Source organism: Phlebotomus papatasi, chromosome 3 (assembly GCF_024763615.1).
Source record: "Phlebotomus papatasi isolate M1 chromosome 3, Ppap_2.1, whole genome shotgun sequence".
NCBI lineage: Eukaryota > Metazoa > Arthropoda > Insecta > Diptera > Psychodidae > Phlebotomus > Phlebotomus papatasi.
The window spans coordinates 80,093,827-80,113,470 of record NC_077224.1 but is presented as its reverse complement, the minus strand read 5'-3'; the positions used below and the strand labels follow the sequence as shown (position 1 = coordinate 80,113,470).

The window sequence follows — 19,644 nt, the reverse complement described above, 5'->3', positions numbered from 1 at the left end:
CTTCCAATCTTAGAAGTATGCACTTGAAGTTTCGAAATGTATAATTATAAGTCAAAAATTCTCTATTTGTACAATGACACAGATAAAAAAAAATATTTTGAGCTTTAATTGGTGAATTATTCTCCAAACACTACCTTGGAATATTCCTATTGTTACAATGAGATATACTCAATATGTTCACTTTTTATTCATCATCCAACTCGCTTGTTGATTTGGATGATCAATTAACATTTCCACATACATGTGATCTTCTTAATAAAAAAAAAACTCGTATAATACTTCTTATTTCGATAATGAATTAGTTGTTTTGGAGATGAAAAAAAAGGAAACAGTTTCCAAAACAGAAATATTTTACTAATGAGCAAATACAGAGTTTCAAACTTCTTTTCTGTATTTGGGATGGGTAAATAAAACGGGTGTCCGAAGAGGTTCATTTGAGATTATTACTATGAAATATGAAGCACTCAAAAGGAGCTCCTAAAATTAAATATGTTTTTTTTTTGTTTGAAGATTCACCTCCTCAAATTTACACTTTTTGATGGAAAGTTTACAAAATATGTATCTTATATTGTTATTGTCAGATCAGTTCTGAAGATACTGACGCATATTACGGCATAACTACCGTAGATATGGGCCTATAAGGGAAACTGCCGAAGCTTCGTACGATCCCAAGCAAGCTTCGTAATGACTAAATTTTTCCTATGTTTACTAGAGAAAATTGTCCCGTTTTTAAACATAGAATCATAGGATAAATTTAGTCATTTACGAAGCTTCCTTTGAATCGTACACTGAGAAAAAAACTGGAGTGCGATTAACTTTTTTTCCTCATAACTTTAACACTTTTTAGGTGTAAAAAATATATCAACATTTTTTAATGTTAATGTTACACCTTTTTAAGGGTAGAAATAGCATTAAAAAGGGTAACTTTAACCCCTAATACACCTAAAGAGCATAATATTTACACCAATTTCGGATCAATACTGCAGGGTAAAATTAAGATTTGCGGAATGTTATTTTAACTTTTTCGGATTTCTCTCAGTGTACGAATCATGGGTACTTTCCCCTACCCCTGCTTTTCGTAAGCTTTTCTTTAATTCTAGCATTTAAGGATGCTGTTTACTGATCGGACATAGTAGATTGTATCGATGAATTAAGTAATAGAATTGAAGAAAAACTTAGAAAAGGCAGGGATGCAAAGTTACCCGAACATACGGTATTTTCTTTGGCATATTTAGATAAAGGATAGAAGAGACTTCAGCCTTTCTGGTATGAAATATTTTCAGGAATAGAGTGAAAGGAACACCTATTGACATTTTAAGAAGTCGTGTCATGACCTATTGACACCCTACTCTGTACCATATGGAATAAATACGAAATTTAAATACCTATCACAAAACGTAGATTAAGGAAAAACGTTATATTATTTACATTTTATTAGATACTTTAAATAAATTTCAAGATTTTGAAAAAAGTATCTATAAGGGTTTCCTATCGAAGAGGTATTCCTTTGACCCTATACGTTTCAAGATGAGAAACTAATATCCTGCGAATAAATGAATGGCATAATGGAAACTGTCTAGATTTTGGGGAAGTGCTCATGATTTTACACAGCTTACAATTTTGGACACTTAGATGGTAAAATTGGACACTAAAAATAAATTTATTAAAATTATGGTAAGATAGATTCTTGAAATGGAGAATAATAGGTATCCAATTGAGGCGGATTGGCTGTACAAAATTACGAGCAAAGTGTCCAAAATTAGACGCAAGATGTCCAAAATTACAATCAAACTTGTCTTTACATATTTATTCATTTTTAAACGTATTAAGACTAATTTTAATGAAAACAAGAACGATAAACAGCTAGCTAAGTTCTTAAGCAACCTTTCTGAAAATAGAGTAACAAAAAAAAAATCAATTAGTATTGAAAATATCGAACCTTAAACTTAGAATATTGATGCTTATAAGCACTCTGTCCAATATTATGAGCACTTCCGCTATTGGAGTACTAAACGAGTAACACTCAATAATCCTCAGTTCTCGTCTGAGGCAGGAAAAATTCCTGCCTCCTGGAACCTCCCCTATCATAGACTAGATAGAGAATGGTCCTCACTTTAAGTCCAAGAGGCAGTCATTTTTCCTGTCTCAAATGCTGAATCCTAAAAATACTTCACGCTCCCCTAAATTAAAAAAATATACAACTCTATCAAAAATATATTAAAAGTGAATTAGCGAAAAGGCGACCCAGTTAGTGCTTGTTGACTTATTTCAGTATTATCATTATTTTATAAATTTTCTTTAATATTTTTGATATTTTTTTTATATTATGTTTCTGAATGAAACAGTGAATAATTCTATGGATTTAGAAGAAGTAAAAAAGAATTTCATCAGTCCAAAAACAAGCGTTTAAGTAGCACTCTTCGGAAAACGATCCAGTTACCCCACACTATATTCTGTTTTTTTTTTAAGTCTTGACCCACGTAACCCCTTAAGTTACCAAATTAAAAAATAATGACAATGTCGTATGGTATGCTCAAGAAGTGCTAAGTTTAAGACTTTCATTAAATAATTTCAAAAGTAACAAGTGGCACAGGAGTTTAGCTGAAGGGCTCTAATTGAAGTGTCACGTGTTTGATTCTCACCGTGTCATATTTTTTTAAACTCACTATTGTCCATATGGTCTAAACAGATAATGACTGAGGATTATTATGTGTAATACATTTTTCTATTTTCTATAAACACTCAAAATTGAACAAGAATTATTTATTTATATTTTTTATTGTTAAAATCAAAGAAACACAAAAGCCACTGAGAACGCTTCACATTAATCGGTCTTAACGCTAAGTACTTAATTAAGTGATTTTGTAAAAGTTCTTAGTTAAGTAGTTTTTGTTAAGGGATTATATCTACCAGACATTTTTGTAAATAAAATCGATGTAAATATATTTCAAGAATGATACAGGACATGATCTATTGTTAAAAAAAATTAAGTGCTTGAATAAGACGAAGTTTTGAAGCTGTAACGAGAGAAATCTCAACTATTTTCTAGACATTGACAAACAATTAACAATATTTTTTGAAAAGTTCATTTTCAAACACTGATATAGCAGCAGATCTTCAGTAACTTTTATTCAATTGATTTGAAATTTTTAGTGTAATTGTTTGAATAAATTCTAGAGTCATCCAGATTGATAAACAATTTCATTTGTTGTAAACAAAGTTGGTTTTTTAAAATAAAAAATTCTGTTTTTTTGAGTAGCTGTCACAATTGTAAAAATTAATATTCAAAAAATTGATCCTCAGTTCGTTTTGTATTCAAAATTGATTGTGTTTTATTAGCAAAATCACGAAAAACCATTAATTTTGAACTGGTTCATTAATTTTGAACTCGTTCTGGTAGATATAACCCCTTAAGCTCATGTAAAATATTTTTCACTAATTACTTAATTAAGGAATTTCGACTAAGAACATTTTAAATAGACATCCTAACGGTTGTAAAACATTATTTTAATTTAATGCCTCACATTTTTTCCTTCACAGAAAGATCATAAAAATACTTTTGCCCATTTTGCTCAATAATCCGGATGCACATTTTATTTGCAAATTATTTTCTAAGCAGTTACAGATGTAAATTGTTAAGGCTTTATTTTATGCACCTGACACTTATTAAGAAGCATGAACCCGGGTTACCCGGATGATAACCTCTCGCTATCCAGACGATTTACTTATATGTTCACATATCATTTGATTAAACCCTGTTCCATATTTTACGATTCGTAAACTTTTTTTGCTACTCGTAGTTCAATTACACTCTAAAAAAAAGTTTTTACACAATTATTTACACTATTTCTTATTCTAAATTTACACTAAATTGATATCTGTAAGGGTAAAATATGTTAAAGATATAATTGTTGTAAGCATAAAAAAATCACATATTTGTCAGTTATACCAAAAATACAAAAGTTTAGCTAATTTCGCGGACATTCGAATTACAAAATATGAATTTATAAATTGATCACAAAGCGTGAAATTAAATGATACTTTTGAAAACCAAATGTATTACGCCATTTCTGAACAAGATCTGTCCACTGTTCATCAAAAATTGTATTTCCTTACTGTAATCTTGTGACTTAAAATATGTGAATAGGTCTAATGGATAAAATATGAGGTGTATGATGGAATGACGTGATAAAATTGATAAATGTTTTGATATGTCGTGTTATTTGCTCTTTTACACAAAAAAAAGCCAACACACTCACACTATTTGAATTCATTTGATTTAAATATGAATTTTTAAATATTAGTAGCTTCAGAAAAAAAGTATAGCCAAAGTAGCGCAAAAAATTGATGTGATCACGATTTACAGCATATTCAAAATATTACAAGAGATGAAGTAAGACATTTAGGAAAAATTTTAGCAGTGGTGTATATAAATTTCACAGCAGGAGTGATAGCTATCGAGAGCACAAATTGGTTGTATGGCAGTTGAGAGAAACACTGATTAAGTATCTGTCCACGTTTTCTCACAGATATATTTTCAGAAGGCACTTCAGACATTAACAAACACGGGAAAAATTATTATATATGCAAAAATTGCATAATCCAACAGTATTTACATTCTCCCCGCAGTTTTTCCCTCCAACAACTTCATATCAATTTAACTTTCATTAAATAATTAGATGGCACCATTTTTGTTTTTCTCCATACGTGCTTATCTCAGAGAAAAAATTTAATGTAGGAGTATTTATAAAAAGAATTAATTGCTCTAATACCATCTGGGTTATCATTAATTTATTGAATTCCCCATCATGCTAAGTAAAAATCCATCTCGATCAGAGTAGGTTTCAATAATACATTTAATGTATTTCCTCAGTTGAAACGTCTCATTATAAAACACTTTCAGTGCGAAAAAAAGTAGATTAACTCTCCGTGCAAAAACTTCCCTCAAATTACTTATGCAATCGACAAGAGTTGAAAGGTGGAAAAAACTCCAATTTCAATACAATTTCCTATTGATTTCGCTTCTTGTGATAGCTAAAAGTCCCAAATGACATCAAAAGTGAATAGATGTAGCGTGCCATCGAGATGTTATTCTTTTTTGATGTTCAGATGAAAATAATGAGACAAAGAGGATGGTCAGGTGAATTCGCGAAATACTCGAACTTGTGAGTTCAGTCATTTGCATGGAAGGAAAATATTTGAATTTTGGGCCCCGGTCAAATTTCCAAAAAGCCAAGATCCCGACAAGCCAAAAATTCTGAGAAACCAAATCTCGAAAAACATCAAAAAAAATCTCGAAAAGGGTTCAAAATCTCGAATAGTTCAAAATCTTCAAAAGCAAAAATCCCAAAAAAGCCAGAAACCTCTAAAACACGAAAAGCGAAAATCTAAAATCCCGAAATCCCAAAATCCCGAAAAGCAAAAATCCCAAAAAACCAAAATTCCGAAAAGTCAAAGTCCCAAAAAGTCACAAATCTCGTAGGGATCAAAATCCCGAAAAGCGAAAATCCAAAAACCCGAAAAGCTGAAATCCGGAGATCCAAAATACCAAGAATCCGAAATCCTAAAAAAGCCAAAATCATGTAAAACCCTAATCCCGAATGATTCAAAATCTCGAAAAGCCAAAAATCCCGAATGGTTCTAAATCCCGAAAAGGGAAAATCCAAAATCCCAAGAACGCAAAATTCCGAAAACCTAAAAATCCCAAATAGCTCAAAAGCCCGAAAACCTAAAAATCCCGATAGGTTCAAAAACCCGAAAAGCGAAAATTCAAAATCCAGAAAACCCAAAATCCCGAATAGCAAAAATCCCAAAAAGTTAAAATCCCGAAAAACACAAATCCTGAAAAGTCAAAATCCCAAAAAGCCAAAAATCTCGAATGGATAATAATCCCGAAATGCCAAAATCCCGAAAAACCAAAATCATATAAAGCCAAAATCCCTAAAAGCTAAAGTCCAGAGATCCAAAATACTAAAAATCCAAAATCCCGAAAAACCAAAACCCAGAAAGGCCAAAAGCCCGAAGGGCGAAAATCCGAAATAGTTCAAAATCCCGAAAAACTAAAAACCCGAATATCCGAAATCTCAAAAAGCCAAAATCCCACAAAAACAATATCCTAAAAAGCCGAAATCCCGAATAATTCAAAATCCTTAAAAGCCAAAATCCCAAAATCCAAAATCTCTAACGGTTCAAAATCCAGAAAAACCTAAATCCCGAAAAATCAATATCTCGGAAAACCAAAATATCCAAATGCAAGAACTCCGTACATCAATCTGAATTCTTAAAAGTGGTAAAAGCTACTCCCACGATTGGGCCAACTTTCTGTGTTCTGTGGAAACTTTCTGTGTTTTAGGAAATTATCCATCCGTAATCATTTATATAATTTCGTTGCTTATTGAATTTTGACAATTATGGATTTTGGCTTTTCAAACTTTTGGCTCCTTCGTAATTTTGATTTTTCGAGAATATGGCTGGTATCGTTCAATTTCACGGTTTTAAAAATCACTTAGCAGCTCACTAGCATTTCAAAACCGATTCGTAGCCAACTGAAACCAGTTCAAAGTTTTAGTAAGTTTTTAGTAACTGTTCGAAGATTAAAATGTAATTTCGAATTATCAAACTAACATTTTCGAGCTAGGAGGAAAACAGCATTAACAGTGTTCGTTAACGTTTGTGAATTGTTTATGGGGACTTACGTAATGTTCGTAAATCGTATAACAAACAAACAAGTTCTTAAATGTTCGATATTTTTTCAAATAAAAATTGTTCGCAACATGATAACTTGATGAGCATATTTTGTTCTTTTACAAACACTTCTTCGAAAAAGTTCGGAAACATATAAAACCAGGGGGTGACATTAGCTCTGAAAAATGCGACCGGTTTTAGTGTAAATATTTTCCTGTTTTCGAACACATTTCACGAGATATCTTCAAAACTACGTAGGTTGCCAATTTCAGATTTTCGGTTACCTCTTCACTATTAAATTAGCTTTTATTATGTATTAGTGTTTTTTGCTAAATCATTCTACAATGACAGAAAACAGCTAATAAACTCAAAAGTTTTTTCGCCACACATATGGGAAATATAGGAATGTCATGCGCCTATATAAAACAATGTTTGCAAAATTTGGCATTTGTTCGTAAGGTTTTGTCAGATAAACAAATATAATATTTATAGAGTTTTGTTTGTCTGACATTTACGAATGAATTTTTGCAAAATATCAAAAAAAAATTGCTCGTTAAGTACTCATGTTACGAACAATGTTTGTGAAATATTACAAACATTTACTCAATTTTTAGTAGGTTAAACGATTTACGGGCTTATTTATGAGCACGATTACGTCAAAAAACGAAAGTTTAAGGGAACTGTTTGTTTATTGTGTCCACCGCCGTCTTACTATTATATACCCCATCGTCTATACAAAACCGTCGAAACGATCTTACTTTGGTTGCAAATTCAAATATCATAAATTTCAATTTAAAGGATACCCTAAGCCACTGTCTGTAACCGTTTTGCCATTAGATCTCATTGGGGCATAGAAAAAATTTATAAGTAACAAAAAAAGATTATACAAAATGCTTTCTTTTTAGAGTTCGTGCAGTAAAATCTGTCAAAATTGATGTAAGATTGAAAACAAGAGTTGAGGTTGATTTAAAAAAATTCCCACAGTAATTCTATTATGGTACAATTACAAATTACATAGCTCACGGTCATCTCACGCCTTGAGGGCAGGTGTTGTCTATAATTTGAGGCACATTGTTAAAAATTATAATAAATAGTCTCCTGTCTCGATTACTTCTGGAATATTGCTGGGAGCTAAGGAGGTGATGTGAGAAAAAAATAGGAAGGAGAGATAGGAAAGAAAATTGATGGAAAAAAGGCATCAATCGACTCAATTCATTTACTTAATTATTATATTGCTGCTGAACTCTTAAAAGATTTATGTTGTTGCAACACTTTCCCGCGAAATGATGATTTGTGGTGTAGATTATCTAACTAAAATCTGCAGAGATCTCCAATATTTTTTTTCGCAAACACCTTCTTATGAGCTCCCAGAAGGAAAATCAAAGAAGAAAATGATGTGGGAAAGGCTCACGATTTGAACATTTTATCGAGTTATAAAGACGTTAGGAAAAAAGCCAATAAATACTTTAGACGGTAGTTTTATGTAAAATTCCCTGTTCTTTTTTTTTCTATTTAAATTTAATTTTATGGAAAAAGGCACTATATGAGATATTTTCCAAACAGTCTCCCAGCAACTGTGTAGACTTTCTGAAAGTCCATGGACCGTGACCTCCTTCGAATTTATATGTACTAGCCATTGTGCCTTTCATGTAAAAACGGTTCTTGTGTTAATAAGAAGAAGTTAACAGAGTATGTTTACTATTGATTTACCTACTGTCGCTACAACCACGAACATACAAGTTGCACAGTCTGTAGAAAATTTATAATTGCTCTTTTGTGACTTCCTAGAGCTTTTTTTAGTGTAAGCAACAGAAATTGGTTTGATTGAAAGGAAAACTTCTCAGTAAACTTTTATTCAAGGTATTTAATTAATTGTATTTAACTTGAGAAATATGCACTTTAGAATTCGATAAAAAAGAAGTTTTTGCAGTAAAATAGGTATTGTAAACATTGAGGCTATTTACACCGCCGCATTGGATTGAGATTAAATTGTCCCAAAATCGGTTTCTGGGACAACTCAGTAAGAATCTAATACGACAGTCTAAATGGCTTCAATGAAATCGTTTAGATTACTGCCATCAGGGGCATGACGTTTCCTATGTTTCCCATATGTTTCTAGCGAGCCGAAAAAACTTTTGATTTTATTATCTGTTTTCTGTCATTGTGGAATGAATTAGCGAAAAATACAAATAGAAACTAAAAGCCAATTTAATATTGAATAGGCAACCAAAAACCCCAAATTGGCAATCTACGTAGTTTTGGAGATATATCGTGAAATGTGTACGAAAACGGGGAAAAATTTACACTAAAATCGGTCGTATTTTTCAGAGCTAATGTCATCCCCCTGACTGCCATAGATTAAGACTTAATTATCCGAAATCCGATTTTGAAACAGTTCAATCCCAATCTAGCGCGGCGGTGTAAATTGCCTCATTGATTGCATTTAAAGGGAGCAAGGTTACTGGGAATCTAAAGTTGATATCTCTAACCGTTTGACCTCTAGAATTCTGGAAAGTCATCATCTCACTCTTATTAGTATATCTGAATAATACAGCAGTAGACCAAACGATTTGAGATACCGGTTTTCAATAATCGGTGACCCCCTATTAACTCAAAATTAAAAGAAAGTTTTTGTGAAATCAAGTTCAATTTATTGTGTTTTGTACAAAAAAGGAATGGCGAAGTATCCCAGGCTTGGCGAAATTTTCGAACGAGTGAGTTAGATGTTATAGGGTAAAGTGGCACAATTTGGACCATGGTACAAGTTGGACAGGGCTTTTTTCTCGATAAATTTATTACTTCATTTTTATATGTATATTTTTAATGCTTTGGTTTTATAATTTGGTTTCTTGTGCTTGAAACAAAATTTAGTACTGTATTTATCAAGAAAAAATCCCAACTTGTATCACTTTACCCTACTTAGGGAGTATTTTCGCATGATTTACCATTTTACCCGTTCAGAACCGATTCAAACCGATTCATAAATTACTCAAAAAATCGTCCAAAATAGCTTTGGAGTAATGAAATTGACTTCCGAATAAAATTTAATAAAAAAGCCGGTTATGAATTAGTTTATTACCGGTTCAGAACCGATTGTAATCAGTTCAGACTTGTCGAAAAATCCAAAGTCTTTCCAACGAGCGCAAATATGACACCATTCGATTGAAAAAGCCTTTTACACCTTTGACCGTGAAAAACCTTTAACGGCTTCAACGGTATTTTCGTATAAGGATGAAATGTCCGCCCGGATGATCTCTGAAACATATCCAAAAGTGAAAAAAAAATCGCACTACGTGTTTTTGAGCAAACCCAAAAAATATGGTTTTTGCCTTTGGTTCGACTTATGGAGGGAGGGGGGTCCCCAAAGGTTACAAATCTCTATCTCTAACCGTTTTGCCTTTAGACGTGGGACGGGCTGACGGACAAACAGTTTCTCGGTTTTCGCGATGCAATTCTTAAATTTTTCAGGTTTTGTAAAGTTATTCTCGTGTTTCGTAATGCATTTTTTGAATTTCTCGGGTTTCGAGATGCAATTTTCATGTTTCGGGATATAATTATTGTAAGTTCGGGGTATCACAATAGAGTTCTCGGGTTTCTCGAGCTTTGCGAAGCACTTTCCGGACAATTAAGTTGAGCAACCCTTTGTCATTTTAACTATTTATTGTGGTAAATTAGCAATTAATTCTATACATTTTGAGGTCAAATAAATTTTGAAACAATCACGAAAATTTTTCGAAATCAACTGTCAAAATTCAGTTCGAAAAAAACTGACAATTGATACTTATGTCTTCATTTTCGACTTCAAATTCAAATTCAAATATAACGTGCAACCTCTAAACTGTAAAATTGATAATTAAAACTTCATAATATTTATTTAATATTCTCAACTTGTCTTTTTATACACGTGTTGCAGTTTGTATTTACGCAAAATGAAATTTCACGAATAAGCGTGGATATGCGACGAGAAAAAAAAGCTAGCTCCTATTTACAAGGTATATCTATTTCAGCCATTTATTTATTGACATAGAGTGACACATATGACACAAGTATGTTGGCACATAGACAAGCATTGTAAAATGAATCGAATGCATTTTAATGGACAACAAAATATTTGCTCGAGGACTTTTTCTCCATCCGCGTATATACTGTATCAAATCTGTGTGAATTATCTGCATTAATCACATTTAAGCACTTCATTTGATTTTTCTCTCTCAATTTCATTGCAATATCACCCAACTTTATACTATTATTTTTTTTGTGCTTGATTAGAAGCATAGTAACACCATATGGGGCGGGTTATGTATTGTGAAAGTGAATTTAACTTTTAAATTGAGGGAGAAAAAGTCCAGAAATAGCAAATACAATTCAATAGAAAAATAAAAGTAAATAAAAATTGGATAAGTATGAGCTTCCGAATGAATTCCATTTCAATATAACTTCTTTGCTGTGCGTGTATTTTGTCCGGAATTGAATGGAAAAATTTTATAATGTATGTTAGTGGTTGTGAGAGTAATTAATTTATATATATTTTCAAATGAATGTTTCATACACTTTTAATGATCCCCCACCGTGTTTTGTACGACTGACATGGAGAAGGGAGGACTTGGGTGGTTTGAGAAAAAAAAATATACCTTATCTGATGTTTAAGTTGATTTGAAGAAGAGAGTGACTGTAGCATAACCTTATTCAGAAAACTTGGAACGTTTAGGTCTATGCAGTTGGGTTTGGGCTTCTTCAATTACTTTGAACTACGTTAAAACCAGAATGTAGGAAAAATCAGGGTTATTTTCTTTTTGTGTGGGTCAGCACAAAACCGCAAGTCGCTATCTCAAACTGTTTAGCTTCCAGATCTGTTAAGAAGGAAGGATCTTAAGAAGGGGGATTTATAGGATGCCTAATAAATGTTTAGGGGTCACTCAATGGGTCAAGTGGTAGAGCACTTGCTCTACGATGCAAGTGTCCCGGGTTCGAATCCCCAATAGATAAGCAGGAATTATTCTGGCGTTAAAGGTGTTCGGATTGCATCCAGTGAGCTTCACTGCATTTGATTCCACGGGTACTACATTTGATTCCATCCCGTACAAGAAAAAAATAATAATGCATGTCTAGAAATCCCCTTGCGGGAATGCCTTGTTCCTTCATGGAATGTTGTGCCAGCATTATTATGTTATTATTATATTAATAAATGTTTAAAGTGTGCGATCTATTCGACAGTTGTTAACCCAGTTAAGGGTCATGTCCACCAATCGTAATCCTTCATTCCCATAACAATCACAACCCCTTATAAGACCTCTTCCCGGTTCTTTCTTTCGCCGCTACCAATACCTTAAGCTTTGGGACTCCAAGATCTCCACCTTTGTTTCCGCAGTACAGGAGCCAATTTAAACGGACTGCGGGAGATAGGGGAAAGTGACCATGCTTGATACTGTAAAATGATGTCCAAGGTTTGTGATTTTTTTCTGATTAACACACAAACTGAAGCGATTCCTCCACTATGACAAAAAAATGTCTCACTTATTAGGTTCATAATCCAACCTCAGAAAGTTCCTGGAAATCCTTAGATTTTCCTCAAGAAGAAAATGAAAATTCAGTGGGGACTTTTATACAAGTCAGGTCCGGGGCCTTCCTGTATAATAATTGATTCGACAAATCGGAGGCCTATTTTCACTGCAAAAATTTCACTGGATACAAAAAATTGCACATCAATATTTAGACGGAACTCTAATCTATCTGCTTAAATCGTTTGTACGACTGGTTATTAGTTTTAAAATCACTTTTATGTAATTTTTCTAAGCCGTGTTTCTATGACATTAGGGCACTAGCGAAAACCATTTTTTCACTTTGAGTCCATGAAAATGTCACTCTGCAACCTTAAAATTCAGGCAACAGGGTTGAAGGCTATGTCAATTGTCGATAAAATTGGCGGATTATAATAGGTGTAATTATGAAAGAATCACATCTAATGATAGAGTTGCCACATTTAAATTATCATTCATGGACCCTTCTTAAAATATGGGATGGACACAGGTAGAATTTATGAATTTGTCACCATCCACAAAAACAGTGTCCCCAAGTAAAAATATTTTTACGTAAATATTAATACTGCTGAACCCTCTATGTGCCTATGATAGTAGTTTTTCTGTACAGCGACATTAATTAAGAAATACTAATAAAATGTCATGTATCAAAATTACAGTTTTGGACCTATTTTTGATTTTTGCTTCGTGAAACTAGGAAAAAAGAGCTAGGATCCTAATTTTTTTTAGGAAATGTGAGGCTTAGCACCAGCTATTGAAATATATTGCGATAAGTCATAACTATTGATTAACTTAGAAAATAAATAGTTATTATCAAGCTTGGATCGTATCAAGCATGGTCACTTTCCCCTACAGGATTTCTCTCAGTATCTCATTTTCCTTTAAACTTTTAGGGAAGGGGAGGTCAAATATGGGTGGTCAGAAAAATAGTATTTTTGCTTTTTAGAAAAAAAGAAACATGACTTCAAATGGCTCTATGGATTTTTTTTGGTTCACCAGTGACCCAATCGTCCTTAAAGGGTTATCGTCCTTAAAAGAGTTCTTATATTGATTTACGTATTTTAGCTCTAGGTTAGCTATTAACGCTAAGACGGCGGCAGACGTTAAAAAACATTAATCAGTTTTATGTAAATTTCCTTCATGCTGCGGTTTATGATCATTGCTGATTTAATATGCATTTATTTTTCATACGATAAATGTGTTTTGTATATTTCTATTAAGAATTTCCTGATTGAAAAGGGCATTATAAAAAAAATATCTGAAATAATTATAAAAAAAGGATTTTTTGTACAATATACAATTAAACGTGGATTTTGCTCATATTTTCCCACTTAAATTTTGTCTTACTGTACATTGCATTTTCAATATTTCAATTTTGAGGTTAAAAGAGTCGTTTTTCGACTATAACATCTATAGTGGCGGTTCCATTAAGCTGTGATGTTAATTGGTAGAATTTCGCAAGGCCTTTCATTTGCACTACTAGTGGTATATTTATAACAATTAGATCGTTTGTTACATACATTTATAGGCAAAAAACTGAAAAACACTCTTAAGTTAAGAGTTTTCAATATCTTTGTAAAAAATATTGAGAGTTTGGCTGTAAAATATTGAAATTTTTCTAAAAAGTTGTAGAGCACTAGGGTAAAGTGATATAATTTGGAATTAGTGTTACAAGTTGGACAATTCGCCGGTACAAGTTGGACATGGCTTTTTTTCTTGATAAATACAATACAAAGTTTGTTTCTAAGCACAAGGATCCAAATTATAAAACTAAAGCATTAAAAATATACAGATAAAAATTAAGTACTAAATTTATCAAGAAAAAAGCCCTATCCAACTTGTACCATTGTCCAACTTGTACCACTGTCCAACTTGTACTACTTCACTGTAAGAGAGTCGCTTTTCAAATACAGCGCCTCTGGTGGCAGTTCTATTAGGCAGTGACGTTCTAAAAAGTCACAGTATTTCACAAGACCTTTCTTTTGCGCTACTAGTTGTCTAATTCTATGAATTAAATAGTTTGTTTTAAGCATTTATGAGCCAAAAAAGTGAGAAAGAAACTCTTAAGTTAAGAGTTTTTGATACTTAAATTGAAAGATTAAGAGTTTAGCTGCAAAATATTGAAATTTTATCCATTTCTTTCATCTCTAACTACAATTTTATTGAATATTGCTGTGTTTGGTAACGAATAGTATAAAAAGCAGTGCATGATCTATTAGGTATTCTCATATGTATTTCACTTTACAATATCACTTGTTTTTTTTTTGTCGTTCTTCATGTATTGGTGGAAGTCTGCAATGGAGTTTCACTATTGCTCGGTGGAGCAAATGGTGATCGCCACAGTCACTTCTTGGCATTTCACGGTTAAAGAATCGCTTTCAATTTTTTAGTTATAAACTACCTTAGTGTTTGTGGGCATTGCTGCCACTGTTGCCACTCGCAATTTCTATTGAGGAACAATTTATAGTGATCATTCTGGGGAGACTTATCTTTTGCATAATGATTTTTTGCCTTTGCTGTGTTCAACAGAAAATTCAATAAGAAGTGTCTGTTGTTTTTTTGCAAAAACCAGGCAATACCATCATTATCCAAAATTTGGCTTCTTTCCTGAGAGATATACGCGCAAATTGGCCTTCTCCCTGCTGAGTCCATTGCCAGAATTTCTGTGTTGAGTTTCTTTGCGCAAATGGAAAAGCAATTGCGGATTTCTCCAAGGAAATAAATCACTATAGTTTAGTACTTAAAGGGGTGACCCTGCTAGAAGTTATCCAAGTTTAAGACAATTTCTCAATGATCGATTGACAGCCAACAGCGCGAGCAAAGTTTCTCTAAACTTTTATAACAATCTGAAAATACTAAAAAAAAAAATCTAAGTGAAATTCAGAAGAATAACACTGTGACAATGATGCTGCTCTCTGCAATGAAATTTGGTAAATATTTATGCTCTAAATCTAAAATTAATTTTCCAACAATGTCTGTCAGAGGTGTGCTAAATATGCTAAAAGAGTGATATATTGCTGATCGAAAATAGTCCCTACGGGCATTTCATTTTATCGAGATCGCGTCAATTGATAAATAGAACAAAATGAATGAGTTTATATCAATTATCATTAATGAATCTTTATTGTTGTACAAAATTGCGTTTCATCAGAATTTCTTACAATTCAACCCAAATGTTTACCAATTTGACATTTTTTCCTTATTCCATTTCAAACAAGAAAATTTGTCGCCTCACAATCATGATTCAGGTAACATTTATCGCAGTGTTTTCAGTATTTTCACGCTGTGCCCTCATTCAGTATACACTAAAAGCATTTAGACGTCTTAAAAGGTGTGCTAAGAGACAAGTGAAAAACAAAGAATTGATGTATTGCCTGCGGTTTGCCTAGATTCTATACTGTTGGGTAATAAGGTTCTTTAAAATCAGAAAAAGTGCTAGGAAAATTTGGAAGACACGTTCTTTACCTATTATTTCAATTTTTAAATCACACCTAGACAGCCGCCGACTTACCCTTAATGGGTCTCTTCAAAAAAACGGTAGAAAATGCGGTCCTAGACTATACAAGCTTTAACGTTACAAGAAAAACAAAGGGTGGCAAAGCGTCCCAGGCTTTGCGAAGTGCTCGAACTCGTGACTTAGATGCTACCTCAAAGCTACTTTCATATCATTTACTGTTTGTCCGTTCTCAACCGATTTAAACCGAATTATAAAAATCACTCAAAAGATCCCCAAAATATATTTAAGGGTAACAAAATCGATTTTCGGACTTATCGGTTCACAACCGGATCATTACCGGTCTAGAACCGTTTTCAACTGATTTATAAATCACTCAAAATATTTCACTTAAGATAAAACCGGTTTCTTAACCGTTTAAGGACGATTACTGACTACCTAAAGTTTTACCTAAAGCACGAACTCAAAGAGATAGCTGTTATATAACCGTCTTTTTTGTCAACTTGTGACCGTCCTGGAGCTTAAACGGTAAAAGATATCACCTTCCGGTCTTCGATGACCCCCAATAAAAAAAGCAATATCTCTAGGCGGGTCCCGGTGTCATAGCTACTCCCACGATTGCACCCGCGTTTGCTGGAGACAAAGCCTTTTCAATGATTTTTGGATATGTTTTAGAGGTAGTCCAGGTGAACATTTCGTCCAAACATACCTATGACCAGAAAATTCGCCATTATGAAATATTGCAGGTCAAAGTCAATAACTTTAGGGTGCCCATTTTTCAACCAATTTGGTTGAATTTCGATTTTTTGGAAAGGTGTTGAAATTTCGAAACCGGCTGCACTGATCACAATCGGTAATGAACCGGTTAAGTACCGATTTTTGAATAATCTTTTTCATAAATTTTTTTGATTTCAAGTTCTTGACTTCAAGTTTATTTCCGAGCTAGAGGTCAAACGGTAAGCGATAACAACTTCCAGTCTTCTATTACCCTTTAAGTAAACTTAAACCCTTTAAGTAAAAGACTTTAAGCAACTGTGAATTGCCAATAATGTTGTACACAGAATGGATACTGTAATGTATATAAAACACTAAGAAAAAAATGGCCTCAATTCTGAGATCAATATCAAGATAAAGAGCAAAATATGAAAAAAGTCAATATTTTGTATAGGAGCTACAAGAAAGTTAGGAGAGGAGCCTATACATAGCTAAAGAGCTTTTCATAAACCTTGATCACATGCCAAGTTTCAGTTTTCTACATCGTCTCAGAGAAAAGTTATTATGAAAAAAGTCCACTTTTTGTGTGGGGGCTACTGGATGGAGGGGTGAGGGAAGGGGGTAGTATACATGGATAAATAGCTTAAGTCATACACTGACTGCATACCGAATTTCATCATAATCGGTTCAGCCGATCTTGAGTAATTTGATGTCAAAATAGTATTTTTTCGAAATGATAAATGCGTTTTTACAAGGACTCCCAGCGAATATCGTCCGAAATCTCGGCAGTTTTTCATCCTTTATCATTAGGGGAAGGTTTTGCATCTTCGTAATGTTGCAGCTTCGTAAAAGTTGATTTTTTTCCAAGTTACTAAATGAATTTCATCCATGGACATATCATCTAAAAGCTAGTCCTACATCTCACATTTCCTGACAAACTTGGAAGCATAGGCCTTTTTTCCTATGTCCAAAAGGCAAAAATAAAAAAATGGGCCTAAGATCGTAAATCTGATGTGTAATACATCACATCATCTTCATTGACGTTTTTGCACACTGCAAGTGTCTTTTCGAAAAGCAACTATTCCAAGTTATAGAGGGTTTATTAGGGTTAATATTTACCGTGAAAATCTTTTGCCTGAAGGGGGTCGTTTTTGTGGGTTTAGGAAAATTCATAAAAATTACTATCCTTGCAGCTCAGGAAAATTGAATTTTGCAGCTTCGTAAAAACATCTGTCAAAATTACTGACCACCGAATTTGATAATTCCTCAATGTTTTGGGTCACACTGTGCATGCCACTCGGGATATTTGACTCACCTCAGAGTCCACTGAATACATTCACAAGAAAATTGGGATATTAAACAATTTTCACTAAAATCTCGAAGGAAAACACGCACTTCCCCATCAAAATGAGACTTCATTAGATGTTTTTATTTCACTTCTGTCAAATTTAACATTAAGCCTGAATCTGCTTATGGTAGGTGTGACTCTTTCATTGCCCCTGCGGTGCGTTTTGAGAATTTTTCATCCAATTTGCTTTGTTTTCAAACGGAATTTTTCACATTTTACTTTAAATTAATCACTGGTAATTCTAAGAATCACTGATGTTAAAAAAAAAGTTCTGTAAGACAGATTCGAGACGTTAGAGAAAAAAACAAGGACTACAATAGGTGTGATTACTACTTTCTGATTGTGCAGTGATAAAACTAGACTGCTTATGGTAGATGTGATTCTTTAATTGCCACTTCGATGTATTTTGAGTATTTCTCATTCAATTTTCCTTGTTTTAAAGTGGAACTTCCCACGTTTCACTTCGGGGATTCTCAAAATTTTGTCAGTCTTCGGATAATTTGTGACGTTTTACTCTCGCAAACGTTAAAAATATCAAATAGACATATTTTTATAGGAAATTTATTCCTCTACAACTTTGTCGAAGATAATTTTTCTCTATCTTAACGAGAAATGTGCTTAAATTGAGATAAACAAGTATTGATATTTTCTGTAAGCCAAATATTCCAAAAATAGAGCTCAAAATTTTATTATTTTTTATTTTACATAACCCCTTTCTGGAATCCCTTGAAAGTTTGTAAGTTTAAGAAGGTTCATGAAGGCTACCTGTAATTAAAATTTCAAGCCTTAGTCTCTTTTGCCAAATTTTGACAAATTTTGCCCCAGTCTCCCCTACCTGCAAAAGAACTATGCCTAGTAATCGAGATATTTCTCCAAAGTAGCGTTTTGTTAAGTGTGGAAAATCTTGAAACATTGATTTTGGAAATATTTGACAGCTTGAGATTTTGATCTTGATCTTGGTTTCTATATTTAGATTAATGTTTACCTAAGAGGGGGGTCATCGAAGTTGATATCTCATACCGTTTCGACTCTAGACCCGTGACAACTTGATAAAATGCGGTTTGGGTCAATGACATTATTTGACAATTCCGGAAGAGTGAGGGAACTATAGATATAGTCGTCTCCCTCACTCTCATAAGTAGTTTCGAAAACATGTTTACAAAACATAAGCCAGTTGCGTAAGGCCTATAATGTTCAACCTTTCAGTGAGTTTTCAATGGCCAAAAACATTCAAAACACTCCTACAAACAGCATAAAAATGTAATTTTAATTTTGCATGTATTTTCCCACGAATTTGAGCATTCTGCCATTCTTGTACCTTCGCCCTCAGTCTTTTGTTCTACAATATTTTTTTTCCTACACAAAATACCGCTGAGGTCTTCAAAGAAATACAATAACTTTTGATATTTCTGTGAAAAATAAAGCATACAAAATAGCAATGAAGAAGAAAGGAATATGAAATAAGTTTTAAAAAGTGAAACCTTGATCTCATTCGAGAAATAAAATGTGCTTTTCTTCTACGAAATAAAAATCATTTTGCATGGGACAGTAAAAAGAGTATAAAGTTACACTTGTTTTCTATATGCTGTCTTCAAGTTTAAGTTGATAAAATGCATCTTGTCATTGGGGGTTTGCTGAATGTTTGGTTTTTTGTTGCACATAAAAGTTTATTGCTGAATTGTTTGGATAAAACGGAAGAAATTTTTGTGTTCTACAAACACAATACTTGTTAATTTAACAATTTTTTACGATTTTGTTTTTAACAATTTGCATTCATGTGCGAAAATTTCACTCTCACAATTTTGGTATCATGTTTCGGTGGATTTGTTGAGAGGTGTCGATTAGAGCAATTTTATTACACTTCAGTTCAACTGTCAGACAAAACAAGGAAAAGAACAAGAAAGTGT

The 19,644-nt window shown here is 33.1% G+C and overlaps 1 protein-coding gene across 5 annotated transcripts in view; it reads left to right on the top strand.

Moving 5' to 3' along the window:
* Nucleotides 1-19,644, top strand: part of LOC129805941 (tyrosine-protein kinase Btk29A) — a 108,796-nt gene that overhangs the window by 52,048 nt on the left and 37,104 nt on the right. Inside the window, exon 1 of one of the 5 annotated variants that reach the window (XM_055854231.1) lies at nucleotides 12,989-15,151. The exons of the other annotated variants lie outside the window; for them this stretch is intronic. Within the exon in view, the coding sequence (XP_055710206.1) occupies nucleotides 15,124-15,151 (28 nt within the window). The 5' untranslated portion in view covers nucleotides 12,989-15,123. Of the gene's footprint in view, nucleotides 1-12,988; nucleotides 15,152-19,644 lie in introns of those variants that run through there. 5 annotated transcript variants of the gene reach the window in all.